This window comes from Chlamydotis macqueenii, chromosome 7 (genome assembly GCF_036417535.1).
Source record: "Chlamydotis macqueenii isolate bChlMac1 chromosome 7, bChlMac1.mat, whole genome shotgun sequence".
NCBI classification, from domain to species: domain Eukaryota; kingdom Metazoa; phylum Chordata; class Aves; order Otidiformes; family Otididae; genus Chlamydotis; species Chlamydotis macqueenii.
In genome coordinates, this window is record NC_141562.1 from 8298294 (window position 1) to 8323597 (window position 25304).

The 25304-nt window shown below is 39.8% G+C and overlaps 1 protein-coding gene across 3 annotated transcripts in view; it reads left to right on the forward strand.

The window, feature by feature from the left end:
- The first annotated feature begins 3937 nt into the window (after window positions 1–3937).
- The window catches only part of WAPL (WAPL cohesin release factor), a 70510-nt gene continuing 49143 nt past the window's right edge, over window positions 3938–25304 (forward strand). For 2 of the 3 annotated variants that reach the window (XM_086751885.1, XM_086751884.1), the window contains exons 1-2: window positions 4108–4241; window positions 7585–8108. In XM_086751885.1, coding sequence (XP_086608011.1) covers window positions 7607–8108 — 502 coding nt within the window. In that variant the 5' untranslated portion in view covers window positions 4108–4241; window positions 7585–7606. Of the gene's footprint in view, window positions 4242–7584; window positions 8109–25304 lie in introns of all 3 variants that reach the window. The other variant, XM_086751886.1, reaches the window with a different exon arrangement.

The window sequence follows — 25304 nt, forward strand, 5'->3', positions numbered from 1 at the left end:
CGCAAGGGGGAAATTCTAACCCCAGTGAAGCGAAATGGCACAGCCCTGAGTGCTTTCACCCAGGTGTGCTCTGTGACACTTGAAGGACAGAAACAGGAGGAGACTGACTTTTTGCAAAGGAAAAGTGAAACACACTGATAAGTTTTAGCATTTTAAGTGGCACTAATTGGGACATGAAAGCACCGCAGCACCTGTGAATGCAGCAAGAGCAGCAGGACATCCTCTTCTTCCCCATCTCTTCCCACCTGGACAAGAAAGGAAGTACTACAGGAAGCTGGAGATAACTTGGGAAGCAAATAGGGACTAGGCTGAGACACTGAAGAGCAGTGGTTATTGAGCTTATTCTCCTTTGGTGGGAAAGGGAGTGAAGCAAGGATGCATTATGCTGTAAATTCATGTACTTGATATAAAGGATACCTAGTTCTATGGTCCTTTTAAAGTCTGTTTGGAGCCTTGCTTTAAGCTGGTATTCCTGCCAAATGCCAGTTTTTGTGCATGAGGCAGCACTGAGAAAGCTTCCTGACACCTTCTGGAAGGATACAGCTGTGTTCCTCTCCCCCCAGAGTATCTGCTGCATGGGAGACCTTCCGTTTTTCTACTGTGTTGCCTCTATTTTCTTTTGGAACAAACTGAAACCGTTTCAAATGTTTTAATGGCTGCCTCAAGACTGAATTGTGTGAAGGGGTCCGTACTAGGCTACAGCTTTTTTTTGAAAGGTCTGTGTTGTTTCCCCCGTGGAGATTTCTGTGCAGAACCTCAAAAAGAGAACTGGGAGGGCTCTAGAGTGTATTAAGAAGAGATATATCCAAATAACTGTTCTGTCCTTCTTGTATGTTTCTTCTGCTGTTACACTTTTCTCTCTTATTTCTAGCTTTGGTGTATTTGAGCTGTGTTTTTCACTGCTTTCTGACTTCATTATAAATAGCAAAGATGCTAGTTTCTCTTGTAGGGAGGAGTAATGGAATGCAATAGGAAAGCTGTAGGACTCACTTTGGCTTTCCCAGAAAAGTTTTTAAGATGGAAAAGCTGAATTGGGAAGATGGCTGCTTGACTCCCTCCACTGTTCTCATGGAGGCAGATGCTGAACTGGAGTGTTCTGTGTGCTGCTTTTGTGTGGTTGGGTTTTGTTTTAATTTGTGAAGGGAGATGGCAACTATCAATAACAGGATTCCACAAAAGACATAAGATGTTCGTTGGATTCCACGCTCTTTGAGAATTAAACTTACCAACTGCCAAACATTGATGGGATTTGGCTTTTATTTGCTCTGCCTTGGTACTTGCATATTTGAAGTAAGTCAGATCAAAATGGAAATAGCAAAGCTTAACATGTTAATTGGCAAGCTTATTAAGTTACTAGGTGTAAAATTTTAAAAAGTATTTAAAGTAAATTAGGTGGAGAAAAACTGGCCCATCTCTGAGGTTCTTGAACATTACAATGTTTGCTTTCCATCATCATCTAAGTAAAAGGTTTCATTAGACTTACAGGCTTCTGCTGATACCCAAGATAGGATAGGCAGCGCATAAATTAGTTTAATTTATCCTCTGTTAGTCATGCGAAATTCCATCACAGCCATGAATCTGCAGTGGTTCAGAGGACTCTGTGTGGGGATTCTACAGAGAATGAAACTACTGTTGGAAATACGAAGCTAGTCCAGGGGGTATGGGGTGTGTGAGAGCTTTCAAATGGCGTCCAATTACAGTCACCATACTGCAGAATTCCCGAAGTTACTGCTTCAGTGACTTTAGCCATGGCTTTAAGTTAGAAATGTATTTAGTTTCAACTTGTAACTTTATAGCCAAATAGAAGCTATTTCCAAATAGTTTATTGGTGTCACTTCCGTACTCTGGCCATATTTTTCACTTTTTCTGGTTCTCAGGACAGACTCTTTTTGATGTTGTAAGGAACTCCAGACCCTCTAAGTATTTTGAGCTCTCACAGTACTGCTTTTTCCTCTGTGTCTAACAGATCAGTTAGTCACCAAATCAGACTTTTAGACTCATGCAATAGTATGCAAAACTCAAACTGGTTTCGCTATCCATTTTACTCTTGAAGTTTAAACAAGCTAATTAGTAGCTCTGATACAGGAATACTCAGAGGAAAAAAAAATTCCCTTTTTGTATTCATGTTATGTATTTTAAAATTTCAATCCTGTTTGCAGTAGCTCTCAATAACTGAGTCAGGTGGTTACATATAAACTTGTCGGCCTTCTTTGAAACACAACACAGCCTCGATCGTATCTCAAACCAACCTTGTACATCTCAGCACAAGACCCAGTCCATTTTATCTTCACTTTCTGTAGCACCAGTTGTATACTGGCTTTAGAGAGCGCATTCAGAGTGTGTCAGTTCTTCAGAAGTAATACCTAAAAGCTACCAACACATCATAGGTACCAGGTAAAGGCCAAAAATTGATTTACTTACAGGATCACTACACAAAACCATAGTCTTGCATGTCTTTATTGAAAGCCAGTAATTCTGCATTGGTAAAATTAAGGAAAAAAAAAGTAATGTTTCTTAACTAGAAGTATAGAGATAACTGACCTCTTCTGTACAGTGAAATCAGCCTGGTTTTTTAAAATTCATTTTGCATTTGGGACCTGTATTTTAAAACCTTTCCTCAAATGATAGATGGCTAGTATGATTGCATGTGTTGTGACACCACTTCAGGTTCCAAGGTTGTGGAAGTGTGGAATTTTTTTATTTTGCTTTTTTCTTTCTTTTCTGAGCTCCTCAGACCCCTTAAAAATTACCAAACTGCATCTGTGAGTATGACATTCTTTTTCAATGCACTACTTTTCTAGTAGTTCATCCTTAGCTTTCTGTTCCACAAGCATTTCATGAAATACTGCTTACAAAATGTAAAATAATTGATTTTATGATCGTTGGACGCCTGTACGTATTTGCTGTATGACACAATGTCTATGGAGTATTTTTTTCACTCTACACAGAGTTATCATTAATTAAAGTGTCAAAGGCGTGCATAAATATAATGTACGTGGGTGGATGTAACTGCTTTGTATAAGCTAGTGCTTGTGGAAGTAGGAGCTTGTGAAAGCCACTGTTTCACAGTCTGCACTATGTTCGTTTCATGGGACTTCTCTGCAGAGCACGTTTCCTCCCCGGAGCGGCTGTAAAGGCTGGGGACTGCACCCGCTGTGAGTAGAACAAAGTGCTGCAAGGAGCGGAGGGGGCTCGCTTCCCCCGGGACAGGCTGCCGGCTGCGGCTTGGCATTACAAACTTTTAATGGAGTCGACCTAGGGCTGGTTCAGTGCCCGCCGCCTTCCCAAACTCCTACGGAGGGTTGCAACCTCAGCGCGGGCCGCCCCGGCTCCTTCCCGCCGCCGGGCCGGGCCGCAGCCCCAACGGGCCGCCCCGCAGCGCGGGGCCGGGGCTGCCCCGAGAGACCCCGGGCCCTGCGCGGGGACCCTCTCCTCGAGCCGCGGCCTCGTCGGGCACTGGGGACGGGCGTCCCCGGGGCTGAGCCGGGCCGGGCCGGGGTGGGCTGCCCACGGCGAGCCCCGCTGCCCGCGTCTTCAGAACTTCGGCGGCGGCACGTCCTCTCTTGGGGGCGCGGGCCCGAGCGGAGGCCGCTGCCGGGAGGCGGCAGGTCCCACCAGGCCGTGCCGCGCCGTCCCGGCCGCCTCAGGCCGCTGTTGAGCGGCTGAGCCCCCGTGAGCGCAGCGCAGGCCCATCCGGCGGCTCCCTCGGGCTGCGCCGGGGCCCTGCGGGGTCCATGCCGGGAGGGACGCCCCCTTCGCCCCCCGCGGGGCCCAGCCCGCGCTGGGCTGCGAACTACAGCTCCCGGCAGGCGCCGCGCGGGGCGGGCCAGCGGCGGCGGGGCGGGCGCGTGCGCGGCGGCGGCGCTGTCGGTTGAGTAAGGCGGGGTGCGATTGGCTGCGGGTGGCGGCCGGGCGTGGGACGCGCAGTGACGGAAGGAGCGGGGCAAATGGCGGAGAGATGGTCCCGGGCCCCGTCCCGAGAGCGGCGATAATCCCGGCGCGGAGGAAGCGGCGCCGGAGGAGGCGGCGCCGGGGGCCCTAACGTCCGCGCCATCCCGGGAGGGTGCCGCCGCCGCCGGGCGAGGGGCGGAGGTATCCCGTCGGCGAGTGCCTTTCGCAGGCGGCAGAGCGGCGGCCAGAAACCGCGGCGAGAGCCACATCCGCGGCAGTGCCCGGAACGCGCCGGGCCCGCGCCTGGGACCCGCCGCCCGCCCGCCCCCGCCGCCACAACCGACGCCGAGGTAGGTGCGGGGCCAGGGGGAGGCCGACTGGCGCCCAAGGCCTGTGCGGGCCGCGGAGCAGGCCCCGGCACCCCGGCGAGTAGGAGCCGCCGGCCGCTGCCCCCGGCGCTGTCCCGCTTCCGGGGCGGTGGCGGCGGCGGCCCTGGGGGGGCCTGGGGAGCAGCTGCGGCCGCCCCCGGCCCGCCGGGAAGTTTTCGGGGCGGGAGTCGCGGGACTTTGCTCGAGGGTGAAGTGCGGGCCGGGGCCGGGAGGGCGGGCGGGGAGCGAGGGAGGGTGCGGCCTGCCAGGCCGGCGGCTGCTGGCGGGCTCTGCCGTTCGCCCCGCGCCGCGGGGGCACTTGTGTAATGGGGGTTGGTTTTCTTACGGGGCGGGGGGAGAGGGCCGGGGAGGAAGGGAAATGACATCAGAAATCGTCGGGCGTGCACGGTGGGGTGACCCGGTTCCGCTAGCACCCTCCCCACCCCCCCCACCCCCCCCCCCCCCTCCCGCCGCGGGGGGAGGGAGGAAAAAAGAAACTGTCACCGTGGGATTTCATCAGCTGCTTCTGCCTCCGTGCATTTAACCTATTTTTCTTTCCTTTGGTTATGTAAGAGGAACGGTGTAGAGAGGAGCGAGAGTGGGGATGGCTGATGGGCTTTCTGGGGATTTATCGGGTTATTTATGTTTAGCTGGTCCGCAGAGTTAGCTCTGGGGAATGCCGTGGATCTGTGTCTCAGTTTTTTTGCTTGTATTTACACTTCTTGCACCGCTCCAAATATTTCAGTGCAGTGCAAGAGAGGGAGGCAGGAAGTAGAAACAGAGTGAAATTGGCCAGTTTTTTTTATTTCACGGTGAGTGAAAAGCAAGGGAGAATTGTAAGTGAAGAGTAAAAATCCTGTTCTATTGATGTTCTTGTGTAAGGAGGTACTTCCTTGTCTTTAATCTCAGTTTAAGATACGAGTTTATAGCGTAGCCTATTTATAGTTTCCTGATACTCATTTTTTTTTAACCCATTTACATCGTACGGAATGTTTATTTGTTTTTTGACATTTTGGTTCAATACTGCTTATGAAATGATCTGAATTCTTAAACTTATAAATAGGAAAATATAGATTAAGGAGCTATATTTTCTGAAAGTGAGGTCTGCTTGACTACGAGAATCTTCTCTTTGAAACTGCAAGCCATAAGTCATAATTTAAATCTACCGTTATTTTTGCGGATATTGGAAATACTTATTTGAGTCAGGGTTTAGGGAAAGAAAATGTACTGTGACTTTCTTTTTTTTCCTGTAAGACTTCTATAGAAACTGAGATGTTAATAAATATGTCACTTTAGTTTCTATAGCTCTAAATCTGGCCTTTTGGTATAAAATATTTTGGTTACTGTTATAAGTATTTTCAAGCATCAGCAAAATAAAAATAAGAAACTAAGTTGGGTTTGTTTTGCTGTTGATTTTCTAAAATATGTGGGAAAGTTTTAGTTTCACTGTTGGATGGAAAATAGGAAATTAGAGCTACTTACAGGAGAGCAAAAGAAGAACAAGTTTGGCAGTGATGTATTTGGAGCACCACAGAGTAGGCTGATGACACTGTGGGGGAAAAGAGGGTGGAGACAGGGTTAAAGAGTAACGTCTACTAGGAGCAACTGGAAGCAGTCTGCAAAATAGCAGAATTCTGGTCAGTAGATAAGCACGTACCTTTGCCATCCATCTGATAAACTGCTGAGGAGAAGAGTATTTCTCAAAGTGATTCTTCCTGTATCTCTTCTGCATTGCAGCAGCATCTGTCTGGTAAACTTCAGAAGTTCAAATTTGATACTTTTAAATCCCTTAAAATTTGCTCATGCATGGATGATCTGATGAATTGCTCAGTTCCTATGAGAAGTGAAAGCTGGCCTGATCTGATAAAGGGAGACAGTTATCATTAGTGAGACAGTCTTGCTAGAACGAGCTGATAGAATGACATTTCTGGAAGCCAGTCTGAGTATTTTGGTAGAAGCTTGTCTAGCGCTTCAGGTTGAGAAACTGTGAGTGTCGAGATAAAAACTAAAATGTGAACGAAGAACAGTATGTCACATTCAGGGGAATAGTAATAAAAACAGTAGTCTTGAACAAATAGATCATGTGATAAGTTCATTAAAGATGATTTTAAGTACTGTTTTTCATATGCTTTACTATATATGAAGGTAATTGATGCTTTAAAAGTTGGATTTCTTTGATTCTGTAGGTTAAATAAATGCCCCCCTTTAACAGAATTTTCTCCAGTATGGAGAGTAATTTCAGAGAGAAGCATGGACTTGATTAGATTCAGACTAACTAGAAAGAATTCCAGTTTGCTATTCATGTTTTGGGAAAAAAAAAGGAGAGAGGGCACTGCTGGTTTACAAAATAGATATGATTGGTTTGTTTTTATATTGTCGTTTGTCCAGTAGTTGAAGTATTTGTCTTGGGAAAAAGAAACAAAGTAGTCTATCTTCCTCCTTGAGTTAAACAAAAGTAGGAGTAGAACACACACAGTGAACTGTTTAGATGTGTTCCTGTTTAATCTGTTCATATTTAAACTCTACTCTTCTGAGAGAGCAAACTGTAAATTGAGCTACAGTTTTAGCAGCCAGTAAACAGTCATGGTTTATGCTGGTCTGCATAAGTTGTCCTCCATGTTCTTAGAAATGGATTGAGAAGTGTCTTTGTTCCTGTCCCTTGATCAATCACATTTACTCGTGGGGAATTGGTATGTACCAGTCTTGACCGTGCAGATGGCATAAACCACACTGTAGTGCCAGATAATATGCTTGCTAAGTAAGTCTGAGTGTGCTAGAAGAACGTGGGGTGAAGCTGTCATCGTTATTTGTGATTAATTATAATTTAAAATGTCTGTAGCAACTTGAGATATTCTGACAGGTTTTTTCATTTAACTACAAAGAGTCTTTTTAGAGCCACACTGTGTTATTGGACTCTAGCAGAGAGCTGCATGTTCAGATGTGGTGAAAATATTGTTCACTTTTCTGAAACAACATAAAGCAGTGCCATCTATACTTGAAAATATAAAATTAGAGCAAAGCAATGCCAAAAATAATGTATTTGCAGCAGATTTTTCTTAGAGATCCATTATACTGTTGTTTTATAAATGTGCAAGTAACTAAGTTTTGAGTTAAGTTGGTAAAGTACATTACTTATTGCAGAAACTTTTGACATAATGACATTGACATGTAAATGAGTTAGTGGATGGAAAGAAGCAGATGACATAGGTGTTTGTTGCTCATGTGAAATGTACATGCCTGGTGCTTGTAGGCCCAACAAAGGATGGAAGTACAATCATTTGTACTAAAAAGTTGATGATTTTGTTTCTTCTTTCTTTTCAAACAGAGAATATGAAACAGGAGCCAAAATGACATCCCGATTTGGAAAGACCTACAGCCGGAAAGGGGGAAACGGCAGTTCCAAGTTTGATGAAGTATTTTCCAACAAACGGACCACCCTTAGTACAAAATGGGGAGAAACCACCTTCATGGCCAAATTAGGACAGAAGAGGCCCGGTGTCAAACCAGATATTTCCGAAGTTCCTAAAAAACCCAAAGTTGAAGATGAGGTAACAGAGGATCCATTTGGATTTGACAGTGATGAAGAGTCTCTTCCTGTATCTTCAAAGAATGTGTCACAGGCTAAAAGCTCCTCTCAGCTGGAACCTGGTGAAGCTCCACAGTCTGAGGACTTCACTCCTCTACTTGAAGCTAACAGCAGAATTAATCAGCCAGACAGTGGAGAAAACGTTGCATCCAGCAAGTGCGTATCTCTTGAAAATGCTGTTCCTCTCTTAAAAGAAAAGAGCACAAGCAAAAATGTGGAAGATGGAGAATGCAAAGGCAGCAGTGCTAAACTTGTAACTGCAGGTACGTTTACTCAACTGTCCAGATAGTTCTGTTCTCTTCCGATTTGCTGCATTCGGACTTTGTGTTTTCAGGGGTTGGCTAAATGTTCCGGTAAGACTGTGGGGCAATTAATTCTTAATTATAAGAAATTGTAAAGGATGTACTATTTAATTAAAATGGCAGGTAGCATTCTGTTTTTTACACACTCATCGGAGATCCTTGGCACTCTAATCCTTATGTCTGCAAACTGAGATAGTGCTTTAGATTCCTTGCGTAGAATGGAATAATAATCTTCCTTTTCTAAAATTTGTTCTGAGCTCAGTGCATTTGTGTTTTTTAACATGTAGTATTTTGAAGAGTGATGAGTTTTTAATAACAGAATGCTTTATTCTTAAGTTCTGACTTTAATGTAGTGCAGGTACGTGGCTTCGAGCTTGCAGGTGCAGATACAGATACATCTTACAACCTGCCTTATTTAATTATTTGGATGGAAAAAGTAGATTTCTGACAGTTGCACTAAGGTAGGTGTTTTTTAATTGGCACATCTTTATCAATATAGATGTAGAAAGCTTCAGACCCGTGAAACGGAATTCTGTAAAACTTCTTTTAGGGGCTGTTTTCAGGCTCTGAAGTGTTTTTAAGTTATCTTAATGCTTTTGAGAGGGAGTTCACAAACCCCGTGGAGCTGAACATTGTTATAGTCATACTTAGACAAGTTCAGATGTTAATATATCTCATTAGAAGTTGTCGTATAATGGGATGATTAAACCGCAGCTTCTAAAACTGGGCAGAAGATCGTGTTAGATGAACCTTGGTGAAGATGACACCTACTGACTTGCTCTGGGTTATCATAATCAACTTTAGTGAGAACAACTTGAGTAACTTTTAATTCTCAGATATAGTGAACTTAACCCTAGGATCAGAAATTTGTGAGGACTTGTTCAGTTGCAGTACTGTGGTCAAGAAGATACTTAATAGTGGAAGATATGCGTAGCTCAGTTATTTGCAAGATAATATTATTAGTGATACAATACAGCAAAAACCAAGAAATGTTGATTTGAACTGTAGTTTGACAGACACATTGGTGGGACACGTGGTTGTCTTTTGATCTTACCCTTGTTTTTGCTGCTGAAATATTTCTCATTTTCATATCGGTTTCTGCAGTTTGTTTATCTCCGAGTATGATCCACCTTCAGTCTGGAAATACAATTTATCTTTTGCCAGGTTTGAATACAGTTTTCATAAGAGGTTGAATAGATTCATCCCCTAGTATTTAAAAGGAGAAGAAATAGTAATGAGTTTCCTTGGTTGTTAGTGAGAGATTGTAGCAGAGCAGGTTTTACAGTGAGATGATTTAGACATAGAAAAGCTTTGTTAGAACAATATTTTTTTGGGTTGGAAAAGAAAATGTGATAGCTGTGGAAGAAAATGTCATAGAGCTCCAAAAAATTCATAGTGTGTGAAAGGCCAAGAGCAACAGACTTCAGCAGTTTCATTGGTGCTTCCTGGTTCCAGTATTGTGGAAAATAATAAAATACAATATTTGGCACAGAAAAACTTTTTAATTTGATGCCTATTTAAATTCTAGAACTCCTTGTTAGACAATACTATATATAGCATAACTATGTACAGCTCTAAAAGGAAGGAAGCTGATCAGACTTGGTGGATAAGTCCGTCGGTGGCTGTTGAGTGTGCTGATGGTCCAGATGCAGAGGGGGAGGTTACCTAAACAGCAGTCTACTGAAGGAATTCCGTTCTTGCGCATTTTCCTGAAGTATTTGTTGCTGACTGCAGTTCTCCCAGAAGTAGTGAAGGACAAGGCGGTCATCACCTGATGATATTGTTCTTTCAGAATCTATTAAATTCTGTTTACATCCAGTCAAAAGAAAATAAAACCCCATTTCATAACTTTCTTCAGAAATCAGATTCAACTGAGAATGAATCTTTGCAAAACATCCTAGGAGGGACTTTAAGTAAGAGTAAGAAAACCAAGACTCTGGTTCTGGTGATACTGTTTGTTTTGGACACTTAGTGTAAATGAACCTTGGGATGGTTTAAGCAGCTATTATGCTTGTATGAAGACTGATCCAAAATAAATAAAAATTGTCTCAGAGTACGTCACTCAGAACATTGAGCAACTAGAGATAGTGGTATAGTTAGCCAGTGTAAATGTAGGTACTTCAAAGGCTTCTTTGTTATATTGACAGTTAAGTGACGTTTGATAGTATGAGGCTATCTTTCAGAACTGGAGAGAGTTAATTTTATTAATTTAGAGTTGGGGATATGGTGTAAGAGGGAACTTGGGGGAGAAAAACTGAGTAACAACAAAAAGCTTGTTTCTTCTTGTGTGGCCTCCTATGGTCTAGTGTATGTACTTCTACTGCTTGTATGTCCTCACCATCCCCATAGCCATTTTCCTCTTCCTGGTGACTCTTGAATTCCACCAGGTTCAACCAGATTTGTTCAAAGGGCTTATAGATCTGTGAGACAGCAAGGTGTACTATTCCTGAAGAGGAGAGGAGAAGGAAAATGGGGGGTGGGGGGGAAGGCAAGCAGATAAAGCAATATTAATATTCCCAGTGTGAGAGACACTGCAATGTGAGCTCAACCTTAACCCACATACAACGGTGTGTCTCTAGGTGTAGGAATCTAGGCTACATTGGTACTGATGTTCATGAAATTGCTTGTTAATTTGTTTTAAGTACAATTTGCTATTCCTTGTCCTCGTACGACTAGACAGCGTGTGAATTAAGGTCTCAAGACTTCCTGATAGCATGTGCCATCATTGTATCTTGATTCTTCACGTAGAGTAAGGTGAAAACTGACTTAACGTGGCTATGGGCAAGCTGAGAATTACAGTTTAGCCTGGTAATTCTGCTCCAAATGTACTGTCCTGCCTCAATGTCTGTTTCTGTGGGCAGTAAAATGAAGGTGATGCAATGTCAGTTAACTTTAACTAATGTTTGGTATTAAAAAGCAGTCAATTTTTTGGGTTGTTTTAATAGTTGTGCAACTGTGTAACGCAGTTGAGGATCTGTATCTTTTATTTACAATGGTATGACTTACTGGTCTTTTTTTTTTTTTTTTTTTTAATAGCTTTCCGCTAGTGCTTGTACCAATCTCATTCTAAAGGCTTTGAGAAACTCTTAATGTGGAAAGCTTCTCATAATCCTACCCTAATGTTGCTTGATCAAGACTTAATACTGTTGGAAGAATGGTCTTGAGTAATCCTATACGTAACAGGTAATTTACAGATAGTAGGAGATCAGGCAAATTAGAAATAGCAAAAGAGTATTAGTATTAAGTTACTATTAGGTCACTTTAGTTAAGGTAGGTGGACTTGGTAGCTAGAAAGTAAGTTGTGTCGTTGGAATATTATTGTACTGGTAATTCATATAAAGTAAAAATGGAACAATTAAGTAGTTAGAAGGTGAGGTTTTTTATGAGAGTGTCTTACAGTAGGGTGAGGTGAACTCCCACAGAGCAATAACTACTTGAATTTCTGAAACACCTTGGTGGATTTTTGTTTATTTGGTTTTTTAACTATTAAGCTTGCTGTGTAAGACAATAGTAAACCCGAATAGTATCTCACACTAAACTGACCTGCACACAAGCTTGAATCTAAAAACAACTATAGCCTTGCAGAGCAACTTGTGAGGTGCTAGTTTCAACAAAATTTCTAATAACTTTGTTCTTAGGATGTTTGTGTTAGCTCGTATGTTGAAATTAATGTAGTATGATTTTTCATATGAAAATTAATGTTTGATGAATTTTAAAAGATGATATGGCATTTCAGAATCTTATTAGTGTATGAATATGTTTCAAATTAAATAACTACTTCCCCTGCTCGGGCTGTTTCAGTTTAGGGAAATGCTACTTCTGGCTTTCTTGCGTGTGAGTTTGCCTTTTGACTTTGGATGTTGTGATCACCTGTTGTCTTTTGCTTGTGTGTCACACCGCTGAGCTCTGCAGCTCAAGCCTTTGGAAGGTGTTGTCTGAGATGTTGATGATTTTCATCAGAGAAGGCACTTGGTTTGAGAGATGTCTCAAGTGGTTGGACGATGTCTCTCATCTTTGTACACCTCATCCCTGTTTGTGAACTATGAATATGAAATAATCTTGCTTATTTACATGAATTCAAAATTAAAATATTGGGTATTTAATGATGTTTTTAACTGAGAATTATTTTAATTGGGCATGGATTAAGTCTGATCTGTTTTAAAGCCTGTGAGTTGATTTCTTGAAAATACATTTTGCTTGCTGTGGATAAATAGAAAACAGGATGGCCTAAAATGTCTTTTCAGAATATAGAGCAGTGTAGGAATAGTGTCCCTTCGTGCTGTGTTATGGTTCTAAGTACAGATTTTGTGGTTATTCCCTCGGCAGTGCCCTTTGAGGCTTTTAAAGATTAAAAGGACGAAATATTGCATGCAAAGTATTTGTGATACTTGCGACTTTCCCCCCTAACTTTTAAAGTAATTATGAAAATAGTTATTCTATGTCTTGTCATCTGTTACTATGTACTGGTGTGCAAACACTTCTTTTTTCTGGAAGAGTTTTAGTTTTTGTGCTGTAAGGAAACATTTGTCTGCTATTTGGTTCTTTTGTGTTTCTAGGTAGTTCTTGATGCCCTCGTTTTTCACTTAGGGCTCATGCACATGGTAGCAAATCAAAATCGCAAATGCAATCCTGCTTAATAACTTGTGCTTATGCAGTGCAGGAGTGAAGGGATACAACTGTGCTTAACCACTTTGTGATCCGATATGCAGAACCTAGTTGAGTTTAGCTGCTTAAAAAGCATACGGAGTGAATAATTTGCAGAAAAGCGTTGCCCTGAAAAGAAGATCAAGTAATCGAGTCTGTTCCCAACAGACTATCCTGATAGTACCTTAGAGAACATGTCTGCAAAGCCTCTGCATCCTGATTATGTGGGTGGGGGAACCCTATCTTTAGAGATAAGTTTCAGCTTCTCAAATGCAAGTTTGTTGCATAATTACATTTGACAATGAGATCTGCCAGAATCTTCCTTTCAGATTGTTTTGGGCTTTTATTTTGTGTTTAACCATGACATGGGCATTTAAGATAAAAGTTGGGTCTCAGTTATCTTATTTATCTTCCTCTGCAGAGTTGTTGAGTGCAATGTATTTACCTCTTGAGGAAGAATTTCAGTTCAGTCATTTTTCTATCCAAAAATGGAGCAAAAAGTTGGGGGAAACCAAATGAGGTCTGAGCATGTGACAGTCTTAGAAGACAGCTGGCAGCAACCATGATTAAAAAGAACTGCAGCTGTGCTCTGGCTGGCTCAAAGCATTAAGAAACTGATAGCATAGAATGGGAAAGGTCTGCCAGAAAACCTATATGCCTGTAGAATTTCAGTGTTATGAGGTTGGTTTAGATGGCAGTTGTTATGTTGGGTTTATAGATAGCTGGAGTTTATCAACAAGTTCTCTCTTCTTCAATTGTTTTTATTATATTTCCCCCTTTTTAAGAAAACCCTTCTCCCCTTACGTTTTCTTGCTGTGTCAGTAGCCCAAGTTCAAACTAATGTGATAATTGTTCTAATTTTTTTTTTCCTTTGGTATTACTCTACTGCTACTTTGAAGATTTGGTGTTGTGTTTTTTTTTTTTCCTTTGATTTTTTTCGGAAGTCTGAAGTGACTGAAATTGTGTTTAAATTTTAGTATTTATACTGGTTTGCTAAAGCAATAACACAGGGAAAAAACCCCTAGTATTTAGGAAGGAATCTTCTGACTTCTGCAACATGTTTCTCCTAACGGCAGGGAAATGCACACTACATTTATCCATGTAACTTTTTTCTGTCATTCTAAAACGCTCCTTTCCCAAACAACAGTGAGATATTCAATACCTTTTTTAGAATCCATGTTTTTAAAATTGTTCTTTCTTTATGGATTTGTACAATAAGCAGTTTTTAAAAGGTCAAACTTTTGACTGCTTCTTAACTTCTTTCATGTTTAAAAACTTGAAATAACTTTGCATTCAAAACAGTTGATCAGTGCTCATAGAAGAATAAAAACCTTTTAACGTGCATACCTCTTAAGTGGGCCAAAGCATGCAGGAAAGCAGAAAACAGTTGGTAAGGAAGCAGTATCAGATTCAAACTGCTGAGACCTTATTAACTGTATGGAAAATGTTTTTCAAGTTCCAACTTAGCTCATATTTTCTTTTAAGAAGCTGGTAGTGTATTCGGTAAAGGGTTTCATCGTATTTATGAGCAGTGTCTGAATTCAAACTGACATAGCCGAAGAGATGCATTTATTTTGACCAATATTAATGCTGCTGTGTGTTATAATATGCTTTGATACTTTTTTCATCAGGACTCACACTGTGAAAGTTGTTGAAAACAAGCTTTTTTGGGATATGCCAGCCCCTTGTGTTGGCTATGATGTTTTGTCTTGTTTTCCCTGCAAGACGGAAGTAGTTAGCTTTCTCCTGCTGCTCTGAGCAAAAGATGCTCTTCTGAGCTTCCAGTGAGGAAGAAACTGCTGTTTCACTGGACTTTCCATCAGAGGTGAACACATGATACAGCTAGTTCAGACTCTGACAGCTCTTGTATTACAGAGTGTAGCAGCTCTTCTGACCACTGGATTTGCATAATTTGCATAATTTCTTGTCTCTTCAGGACCATTTCATTTTTAGATTGTCAACCAAGTGGTCTTGCTTGCGATGTAGAGTTCTTCAAAGCTGAATTCTTTGCTGGAAGACAAAAAATAGTTTTCTTTCTATAGGAAGGGATTTTAGCATTGTTTACTAAAACTGCAATTCATCCTTCGTTTGAGAGTTGTGTACTTTGCATGCAAATTGGGTGTGGGCGTTGCTAAGATACTGGGTGGTATGTTGGGTTTTTACAAAATATCAGTGTCTCTAGAGTCACCTTATAATTTATATTGTTATGAATGTTTAAAAAAATCATATTTGTTTTGTAAGTATATACTCACTAGAAGAAAAACAGACTTTAAGTGAGGTTTTCAGAACGTTGTAGAAGAGTTTTAAGCAAGACTAGAAAGAAGAGTGAAGGAGCAATGATAGTTACATCAGCTGTGAAAGACAAGCTTTAAGACTGTAGGTGCAACTTGGACAAAAATTCTTACCTGGGAAAACAGAAAGGGTCAAAGTGCAAGGGAAGTTGTAGTGCTTTAATTTGATAGAAATTGAGGAACTGGGTATAGCTGATGACAAGCTGTCTAGGTTATTTTTTAGCTATATTTTAATTGGAGAAGGAAATGCCTTCAGTAATGAAGGAGTAAATTAGTAATTTTGAGGTTTGATGTTTTTTCCCCTGAATGTTTGATAAGAAGGCAATTGTGCTGAACATGGCACGATGCGTGGCTTGGACGGGTACCCGTGTACAGATTGGTGTGAAGATGGTATTGAGAGACACAGTGACTTAAGATACCACATGACATCAGTGATCAAGCAGAATATCTAATAACTGCTAACTGAAGAAACAGAAGGGAAAAGCAGCTAGATGATTACTTCAGAAAACATCTTCCCATAGCATTGAAGACTGTGCCTCAGATAAAGGCAAGTGATGAGCTCTGTGAATATTTTCTGCACAAGAGAGAAGGTGGTCACGTCGGCCTGCGCCCCTGTGAAAGACTTCCATTTCCATTGAAATACAATGATTTAATAAAAAGCTGTATACTGACTGACAGGAGGTGTCATTTTTGCACCAGCATAAGACAACCTTTCAGAATACCTGCTGGTAGCATGCTTTTCCAGTGGGGAAGAAAGTCTATAAGGAATTAATTCTTATGGCTAGAACAGGAGTCCAAGGTGAAAAGCAATAATGTGGTGGTTAGAGTTCAGCCTTTCACAGGGTGAAGCCACAGGATGGTGGGGTGTTGTGCTGACAGCAGCAGAGCAGTTCATGTTCTGAAAATGTGGAAATCTATTAGGTTAATGGAATTAAAATAATGGTTTATTAGGGATGCTGAACACTGTGTTACCAAACTGAACGGCTCCGTCTAGGTGATCTGAGAGGAGAAAAGACGTCTTGTGTCTCACAAGCTGTATGTTTAGAAGAATAGCTACTCTAACCGAAATGATGTAATGTGATTGATAACTTGTTTCATACATAGTCTTAATAAATAATAAATTTAACCTTTTTATATAAATTGCATTAGAATTTTGATATTCAGCATGCTGGAAACAAGAAAAGCAAACTATTCTTAAGGAAAATAGTTCCATGATGGCAGTAAACTAAATCTCATCACTTCAGGGTTTTCTGTGGAACTCTTCTGCGAAAGAAGGTACTGCTTAAAACATCTGCAAAGAGGCAAACAGTGTCTATCCAACCTGTATGTGAGCTTGTTGGGAACACATTTTGATTCAAAGAGAGCAAAGAATCAGGATTACGTAAGAATTTATGATCGTAGTTATGGATATGGTAGTTCTATTATTTTAGTGATTGTCAGCTGTGAAACTGGTCTTAAGAGTCTAAATCTTCTGATGCTCTTATGCTTCTTATATTCTGTTTATGCCTGCTAACAGGCACTGCTTTTTGAGATCTTATGGGCATCAATGGATAATGACAGATCTAAGTAAATTTTCCCTATTTCTTAGAGTTGTGTATTTTATATGCGTAAGCTTTTTTTTCTGTGTTTCCCAGATGTTCAGTCATAGGCAGAAAATGGATCAAAGGAGTTTAGTCTGTAACCTTTTCTTCTTACCAACCCAAACATTTCACTTCCAGTGTAGAGTAGAAGAGAGAAACTGTAATGAAATTAGTTTTCCTATTTGGAGAAAAGCATGGTTTCTTTGCAATTGCTGATTTTCTATCCAAATGAGAGAAGACACCGTGTATATATCTTGTTTGGGCTCTCTTCCCAGAAATGAAGAATGTGATACAAGCACCTGGTAAAGATTCGTCTTTCCCGTTGGCTTGGTCAGCTTCAAGCTGTAGTGTAAAGTGATGTAGCTTTATGCTTGGGAACATTGGGGATGGTGTAACAGAGCGGTAATAAATGTTTCCAAGTGTTCAGGAACATCAGGCAGAGCTGTAGCTCGTAATGAGCTTAACAAACTGTTTCCTACATCCTGTGTCAGTATGTTCATGAGCTGCAGCCTGTCAATTTATGTGCCCTCAGTTGCTGGAGGGATCTGAAGGCCCTGGATACGCTTTTAAAAAATATATCTTACTGCCTTCTTTTTCCTGGTGTTTTGTTTTCTTGCTTTTACATCTCTCTTGGTAGCCAGGTGTCAATTTGAAGAGAAATAGAGAGAAGTATAAAATTGGCATCATGTCACCTGCCTACCCTTTTGAAGATTTCATTGTTTCTGACTAACTTCATACATTTGCATTGAGTTCTGTGAATTTGTGTGGCTAATACTAGAAGAAACCTGGTTGAAGTTTGTAGATTTGTTTCCTGTGTATAATAATTCAGTCATGCTTCTTTCAGTATTAAAATAAAGGCTTCTGCAGCTAGTTACACAGCAATGAAGGAGCATAAGGTCTCATGCTACAAAAATAATGTCTTTTATTTGTAGCTTGAAGGATGCTTCGGTTAGCATTCATCAAGATTTGCTAGAAATTGGAGAAAACTAACCTGAATTTCAAGTTAGTAGGGGTAACATTTAGTACTGGCAACTCTTCTATCAGTAAATAGAAGAAATAAGCATTTATTTTGCATATGTGATAGTATTTTGACATCTTAGCATGTTTGCTTAGCATACCAAGGCTAATAATGTCATTTTGTTTTCTTCAATTTCCTAATAACATACATACTTGTTAGCCAGTTTTGATCAAACTTTGGCAAGAAGAGATTTTGAAAATAAGATGCTATTTAAAATGTCATAGAAAATGGTGGAGTGAAAAACTGAGTTGAATTGATTAATCTCTTCCTTTATCTCTCTCTTGTCTGCATGCTGGTAATGAAAATGCGATTGTAACTGGGTCCCTAATCCATTTGAAAAGACAGCGGCAAGCTGGCTAGCCAGCACATGTTGCTGCACGTGATCGGCTGTATGTGCTGTCTCCTGCCCCGTCAAAGAGATTGGTGTTGAGGAGGCTGCGGGGGGTGGTTGTTGAGTTGTGGGGCAACGAGCTTTGTTTGTTCTGTGAGCCCCGAATCGGTTCAGGACAGAAACTCACATTGAGATGTTGCTCTCAGCTTGAGAGACTACTCTGTGCTCCAAGTAACTTAAAAATAGCACTTAAGGTTCTGCAGCTCTATCATGGAATCGTTAACAAAAGCATATACTGTTTGACTTTAGGAAATTAGTGTTAAACTGTTAATGGTGATTTGATTTTTATGGAGCTGAAAATGAGGTTTTCAGACCTAGAGCCAAGTAAGTTAGTCTTACAAGTTAAATGGAAATGAAATGTAATTGAAATTAGGACTAGGCTGGAGGACACATTTCTTGACGGTTGGTTTGGATTATGGTAATTTTTTTTTGCCGAGAAGAGTGTTTGGTTTCCTAAAGGATTTTTTCCCTTCACTTTGTTTTGGATTCCATCTTGATATATGCTATACTCTAAGGATCAGGATATGAAATTATTGACTCTGGAAGCTTCGGTAGTTGATGGAGAGAGTGTTTATCTTTTCTCCAAATTTTAATGTTTCCTCTTCAAGTAAGACAAGAAGCATATTGGAAGTTATTTTTTATCTTCAATTAGGAACTTACCTTGTTTTCTTCATAACATTCAGTTTAAAACTTACTTTATGGATGGCATAAAATAAAAAAAAAAAGTTGATTCTTTTCACTCTGACAGTTTCTGAAAGCCTTGCAGGTTTTTTTTAGACCTTTCACCATCTCAACGAGTCTGTAATTATATAGTGTCTTTTATTATTACTGTGATTGAACTAAATGTTTTGTGGATTGGGGAGATACTCCTTCCTTTTCTCATATAGTGCAATGAAGAAATAGTGCTTCTGAGGGCTATTTGGGAGCACATTTTCAGGTAGACATTAGTTTCTTAAGAAGAAAAACCTTCTAAAATAAGGGTGAGATGTGTTATGGGTACTTAATGAAAAAAATTGAAGTTGAAAAAATCTGAGACGTGTTTAATGTTAAAATTGTGAGAGATGTCCAGCTGAAGGATGTAGGTATCTTATCTCTAAAGAAAATTAATTTCTCTTAAAAAAAAAAAAAAAGTCGAGAATTGCATTCTTCCTTTTGTGCACAATCTTAAAAATGAAAAGGCAAGACAGGCTACCACGAGTAGCCATAGTGAGACTAACATGGCATTTTCTGTTTTGTTGGATATATAGAATATAATTTGTTCCATCTAATAAGTGAGGGCTTATATTAAATATATATTTTTTAAAATATGTAGACAGAATAGTCTCTTTATATCCATCTAGTCTAAATGGTATAATAAATCTAGATGCACATTTGGTTAATGTTTAAATGTTTGTTACTGAAAAAGCAGTGGATTTTTGAGAACTGTTACATTCCCTCTGAATGTTTTCATATATCTAGAGGAGTGTAAACCATTACCTTATACAAACTGAAATCTTGCAGTGTGTGAACTTGAATTTTTGTCTCTAATGGTCATCTTACAAAGGTTACTTGGGACAATAGTAATCCATAATCACTTAAATATAGCTTCAGAAAGTTTGGTTGCGTGCATCTCTGTGTGTGTGAAAACATCTCAGTGTGTTTAGTGAGAAAGACTAGAAGTTTCACTTTTTTTTTTTTTTTTTGGTAATTCATCAGCAATGCTTAAGACATCCCTGTCTTGCTAGTTTATATAAACGAGCGCTTAAAATGAAGCGAGAGGTATGTATAAATGTGTAGATGTTTTTCTTTATCAGTTAATGTTTAATTTAGACCTGCTAGTCATTTAGGTTGATTCTGTTATACTTTGGTAATTATGTTCTAGAGATTTAAACAGAAAACAAGAAATTATTACTACAGGAGACTGTAATGGTTCTTAGGAATATTGTGCTAGTACCTTGGGGGGGGAAAGACACTCTGGTGGATTATTTAGTTGTATGCTATTGCTGATCTGAATTTACTTGGGAGACTTATTCTAGTCTTTGAGCTCCAAAAGAGCTTAATTGCAAATAAAATTGGGAGGAGAAATTACAGTCCTCGTTTGAACTACAGAATATCTAATAATTCAAAATTAGTTAACTTTCTCATATTTTCTCAGTGCTTTCTATTTCTGTAAATAAAATTGTGGTGTGTTTCCTGCATTCATGCTAGCTTCTACAGTAATAGTTACTGCAGATACATACAGTAATTTTTAAAATCAACGTTGTTGAAATTGCTGGTATTGTACACCTTTGGGCAATTAGTAAGTGATTTGCAGTAATTTCTGGCATAGAAGCTTCAGCGTGACAGCGATTGACCCATTGAGCAGTTGGAGAAGGTCCAGAGGAGGGCCACAAAGATGATAAAAGGGCTGGAGCACCTCTCTTATGAGGACAGGCTGAGAGAGTTGGGGCTGTTCAGCCTGGAGAAGAGGAGGCTCCGGGGAGACCTTATAGCGGTCTTCCAGTACCTCAAGGGGGCCTGCAGGAAAGATGGGGATAGGCTGTTTAGTAGGGCCTGTTGCGATAGGACGAGAGGTAATGGTTTTAAAATAGAGGGGGGTAGATTTAGATTAGAAATTAGGAAAAAAATTTTTTATGATGTGAGTTATAGAACACTGGAACAGGTTGCCCAGAAAGGTGGTGGAGGCCCCATCCCTGGAAATGTTCAAGGCCAGGCTGGATGAAGCTCTGAGCAACCTGACCTAGTCATGGATGTCCCTGCTCCTTGCAGGTGGGTTGGACTAGATGACCTTTGAAGGTCCCTTCCAACCCTAACCATTCTATGATTCTATGATTCAATGAGATGAAAACAGTGGCTTGACAAAATATCCTTGAAGGAAGTATTGTTTAAATGTCACTGCTTAGTTTTCCACTAATGCATTATGATGATCCAGTTTTAAAGCCAAACATTACCTGGTGTACAGCAAACAGTTTACTGGTTACACTTTGCATCAGCCTTGCTTATTATTGGAAACAGAAAAACCTCCCTACTGCAGTTACCAAGACTTCTGAAGTCTGGGTGGTTTTCAAATTTTGGTGTCTGATAGGCACAAAATGAAGAGGGTGGTTAACTGCAGCTTATTTGCTGTTTAAGATTAACTTTGTATTAAGTACTAAATTACTATCTGAGAATGAAAAATGAGATGTAACGTTTTGTTGATAATGGTGGAGTCTTTTCAGACACAACTCAAAATTCTAAGTTGCTTATGCACATACTTAAAATGATACATAGCTTCTACAAAGGCAACAGGAGTCCTACCATGGTACAGAACAAGCTGTTAATGATGAGTGTTTGGCTTTTAAAATAGTTTCTTGGAAGCATCAGTAAAACTTTTTGACTGGAATAGAATAGATCTGTTATTTGTTAGTTAGCTGAGCTGACTGGATAAAGTGATTTTCCTCAAAGTTTACAGATGAAGACAAACAAGAAATCCAAGGCAGGAAGGACTAGATGTGTGGGGCTACTGCCTTAATCCAGTCTGAACAAATTTTACTTATATGCAGGTGTGCTAATGCCTTGAAGTACCTGTGCATTTTTTGGTGGTTCTCTTAGAGGTAATGGGGACTGGCATTGAGAAATTAATAGCTAGCTCAGTTTTGCAGTTGGGACTGTTGGGAACGAACACAAATGTGAAATTGGAGATGAGGATATGAGCCACTCTGTGAAGAAAAAAAATGCAACAGCCTCAGTGCAGCAAGTATAGAAGAATTGACATGGAGAAAATAGATGTGAAGGAGGATTGTTCTTGTCATGATACATCTCAACTGATGCTTCAGTTTGTCCAAATGAGGTTGCTGCAGTAAGAGAGTAGAAAGTTTTGTTCCCTTAATAGGTCACAGACGACTAGATGAGACTGTGTTGCTTGCTTAGAGTCCTGCAAATATTAGGCTAATTTTAACACATTCTGTAATATTATAGAACAATTTGTAGAATAGTGTTTCAGGGTATGTAACTACATAATCAGAATTAATATTTTCATTGAGTGAATTTTAGTCATCTGTTTGGATTTTTTATTTCTTAGTGAAATATCTAATGCATGTTAGAAAAACTTTTAAAAATAAAAGCAGCACTGTACTTGCTGTAAGATCATAAGGATCATCTTTCTTACTAAGACCTAGTACATGATGGCTTTAATTCTTGTTTACTGACAGAATAACTTCCTGGCAAGGGACTGAAAAAATAGTGATTTCAACTGCTAAACACTACTTCAGAACTGATGAATGAACAGAACAATTCAGGGAGTATGTTTTAGATGAAATGATCTTAAGTGAAACACTTAAATATACGTTCCCCGAATATATATGCTTTGTGCATATTGAAAATCTGGAGTTTTAGGAGGACATATGTGGAAGTATATACAGGGTAGTAATGATTTTTGTGATGGTGCTAGTGGCAGAGTGTAAAAAAACAACCAAACAAAAAAACCACAACCCAAATTTTTTGAGAATAGTTGATTAACCTTAATTTGGAGACAGAATCCTTGGTAATTTTTTTCCATTTTTTTGTCAATGCTACTGATGTGTATGTGCTGTATACGTATATATGTGTGTGTATGTGTGTGTATCTATCTATCTCTCTCTTTATCTTTGGCCTCTTCGGTCTGTTTTCCAGGCTTGATGTGTTGTTCATCTTTTCTGGTTGAGAGTACAGACTGTAACTGAGAAGATAATGATTCAAACTAAGACAATGTAAAATTAAGTTTCAGCTTTTTTTTCCATCTCAAACCAGATTACTGAATCATTTTACTCTTGAGTTGTAATGTGCATATGCACATATATATTCTGTTCCTTCCCTGGGAAGATGAGATTTGATTTGGTCCTGGTATGAAATGCGGCTTGTTAAAATCCCAGACTTCCTTAGAATGGAAAAACCATTGCCTTTTCAGATACTTATACTGAAAGATCTTCCTGACAATTCAGTAAAGCATTGTTTAGTAAGTCGAGAGGCATATTTTAAATGTATGTATTTTAAATGTATGTATTTTAAATGCTGCTTAGACTTTATTAATTCAAGTAAATATTCGGTCAGATATGCAACGGTAGTGGAAAGGCTGCAAAATAGTGTATTTTAGTGAGGAAGTCTGAAAAATTAAGTTTAATTTGCTGGTTTTAATGCCTAAGTATTATGGTAGTATTCAGTTGTACAATAATATTAAGCATATGGGGGAAAAAAGAACATATTGTACAGTGTCAAACTCACTCTGATTACAGAAAGATTAATTTTGGTTGGGCCTCTTAGATTATCACTAGCATGAGATTGAAATGGGAATAACAAGATGTTTTGTGTAACGTATTGATACTGAAAAGGATTAAACAAGATTCCATCACTGAGATGGCTAGGACTGATGTTCTTTGGGGACTTTAGTTTTGCATTTCATATATTCTGTGAAGAGCTTGCTTTATTTCTAGCTGCATGTGTAAACTTCTATGACAGACCTCGGCTGGTCTCCCAGAAAACTTAGATGCAGTTTGTAAGATATTACTTGTCCTATCTCCCTGAGGTGTTTCAGCCAGAATTAAACCAGTTTTGTGCAAAACTTGATTTGGTAGTAGTTTTCTTTTACTAGAATTTTCTGCTTGCACCTTAAAGTTCTTCTATAAACCATGTGTGCAAGGATGACATTTACATTTAGTTGGTGCCCTTTTAATTTGGAAACAACTGAATAAAAATCCCCGGAACAGCACCAGTGCTCTCTTTCCTTGTCAGGAAGGTTGAAACCTTTTGGTCAGTGCCATGAAACTTCTGTGCCACTTGGGTAGATGGTAGCTGATGAAGTTTAATGCAGTCAGGACTAGTGCTAAAGGATGCTAACGGCTTTATTGTACCAGTGGGTTTAGGAAGTATTTGCTGCCTAGCAAATTTGAACGTTAAAGGTTGCATTCTGCCAGTGGTGCCTCTTCGTTATTGTAGTGCTCTGCACCTGTGTCTTCTAAGCATGTTCTCTTCTAGCATTTTTTTTTTCTACTTGTCCCTGTCCCAGATGCTTCTGTTTCTCGAATTTATCTCATCATGTGCTACTCTTGTATGTGTCAGGATCTTTTGCATTCCAGTCAGACTTCTTATCTTGCTTCTCCTGGCCCAGGCGGCCAGTACAGTGAGCGTTGATAGTAATGGTAGTCACCTTGGTTCCTGTGTTTTGTTGTGCTGTCTCAGAAATTTCAAAGAAATTCCTGCTTGTCTTGTTTCCAGGAAATAACATACTTGTATTTCTGGATATCTTTGTGCATGTGGTGCAACAACAGAGTATGGCAGATACAAGCTTCATGAAACTCTGGTACCAAATCCACGGAGCTTTTTTGTTGGTATTCAAGGAAACTGAAGTGAACAGTTTCCCTACCAATTTAGAGGACAACAGGTTGAAGACCTAGTACTGCCTTTCCTGGCATTACTATTGTGTGGGTGCTGGTCGCCTGGAAACAAATCTTAGAAAAACTGGTTTCTTACAGTGGAATTTGTTCTCTTTGACAGCATAAGATGCAAGTGTGGCTACGGGTTGGAAAAGTGTAAGATTAACTTTTGGCAGCAGCTCTTCTTCACATCTGTATAAGTTCATTGTAAAAACCTGCATTTCAGAAGTGATTTAATTTAAAATTGTGATTCAAATTGCATTCTCTGTATTTCTTCTGGAAGTCCAAATATTTTAATTTGAAGCAGCAAAATAAAATAACTAGTGCTGAGGTTGTGTGCTGTTCTATTGGGGGTACATTGAAGCTTACGATACACTGTGTAACAGGGACTGTCCTGTTTCTAGTACAGATATGTTAGTCGATTACTTTAACTGATTTTAGTAGCTGTACAGTTACTGTGTTAGGCAGTGAATTATAGGATAATTTGCAGCAAATTTACTTAACTTCATCAGTAGGTTCTGTGGCCTGTGCTGATAATGATGCCTCACTACCTGTTCTTTTCAAGTTCTGTGCAAAAGCAAAAAAGTACTTTAAGGCATGTGAAGCAAATCAGACACTAAAATCAGCATTGCAAGACTTTCATTTGGAACACTAGTGTAGTTGCAATAGCTTGATGTTACAAGGATTTGGGGGGATATGTTTACATAAGAATAAAATGCAGCACATTTTATATACAGGAAATAATTTTTTTCTTATATAGTTAGAAAATGCTTTATAATTATCTCTGTTCACTGTAAATCACTTGTCTGTAGAACATTGAATGGCAACTGACTTCATTGAAAATTTCACTGCAGACTCCTGTTTTGTG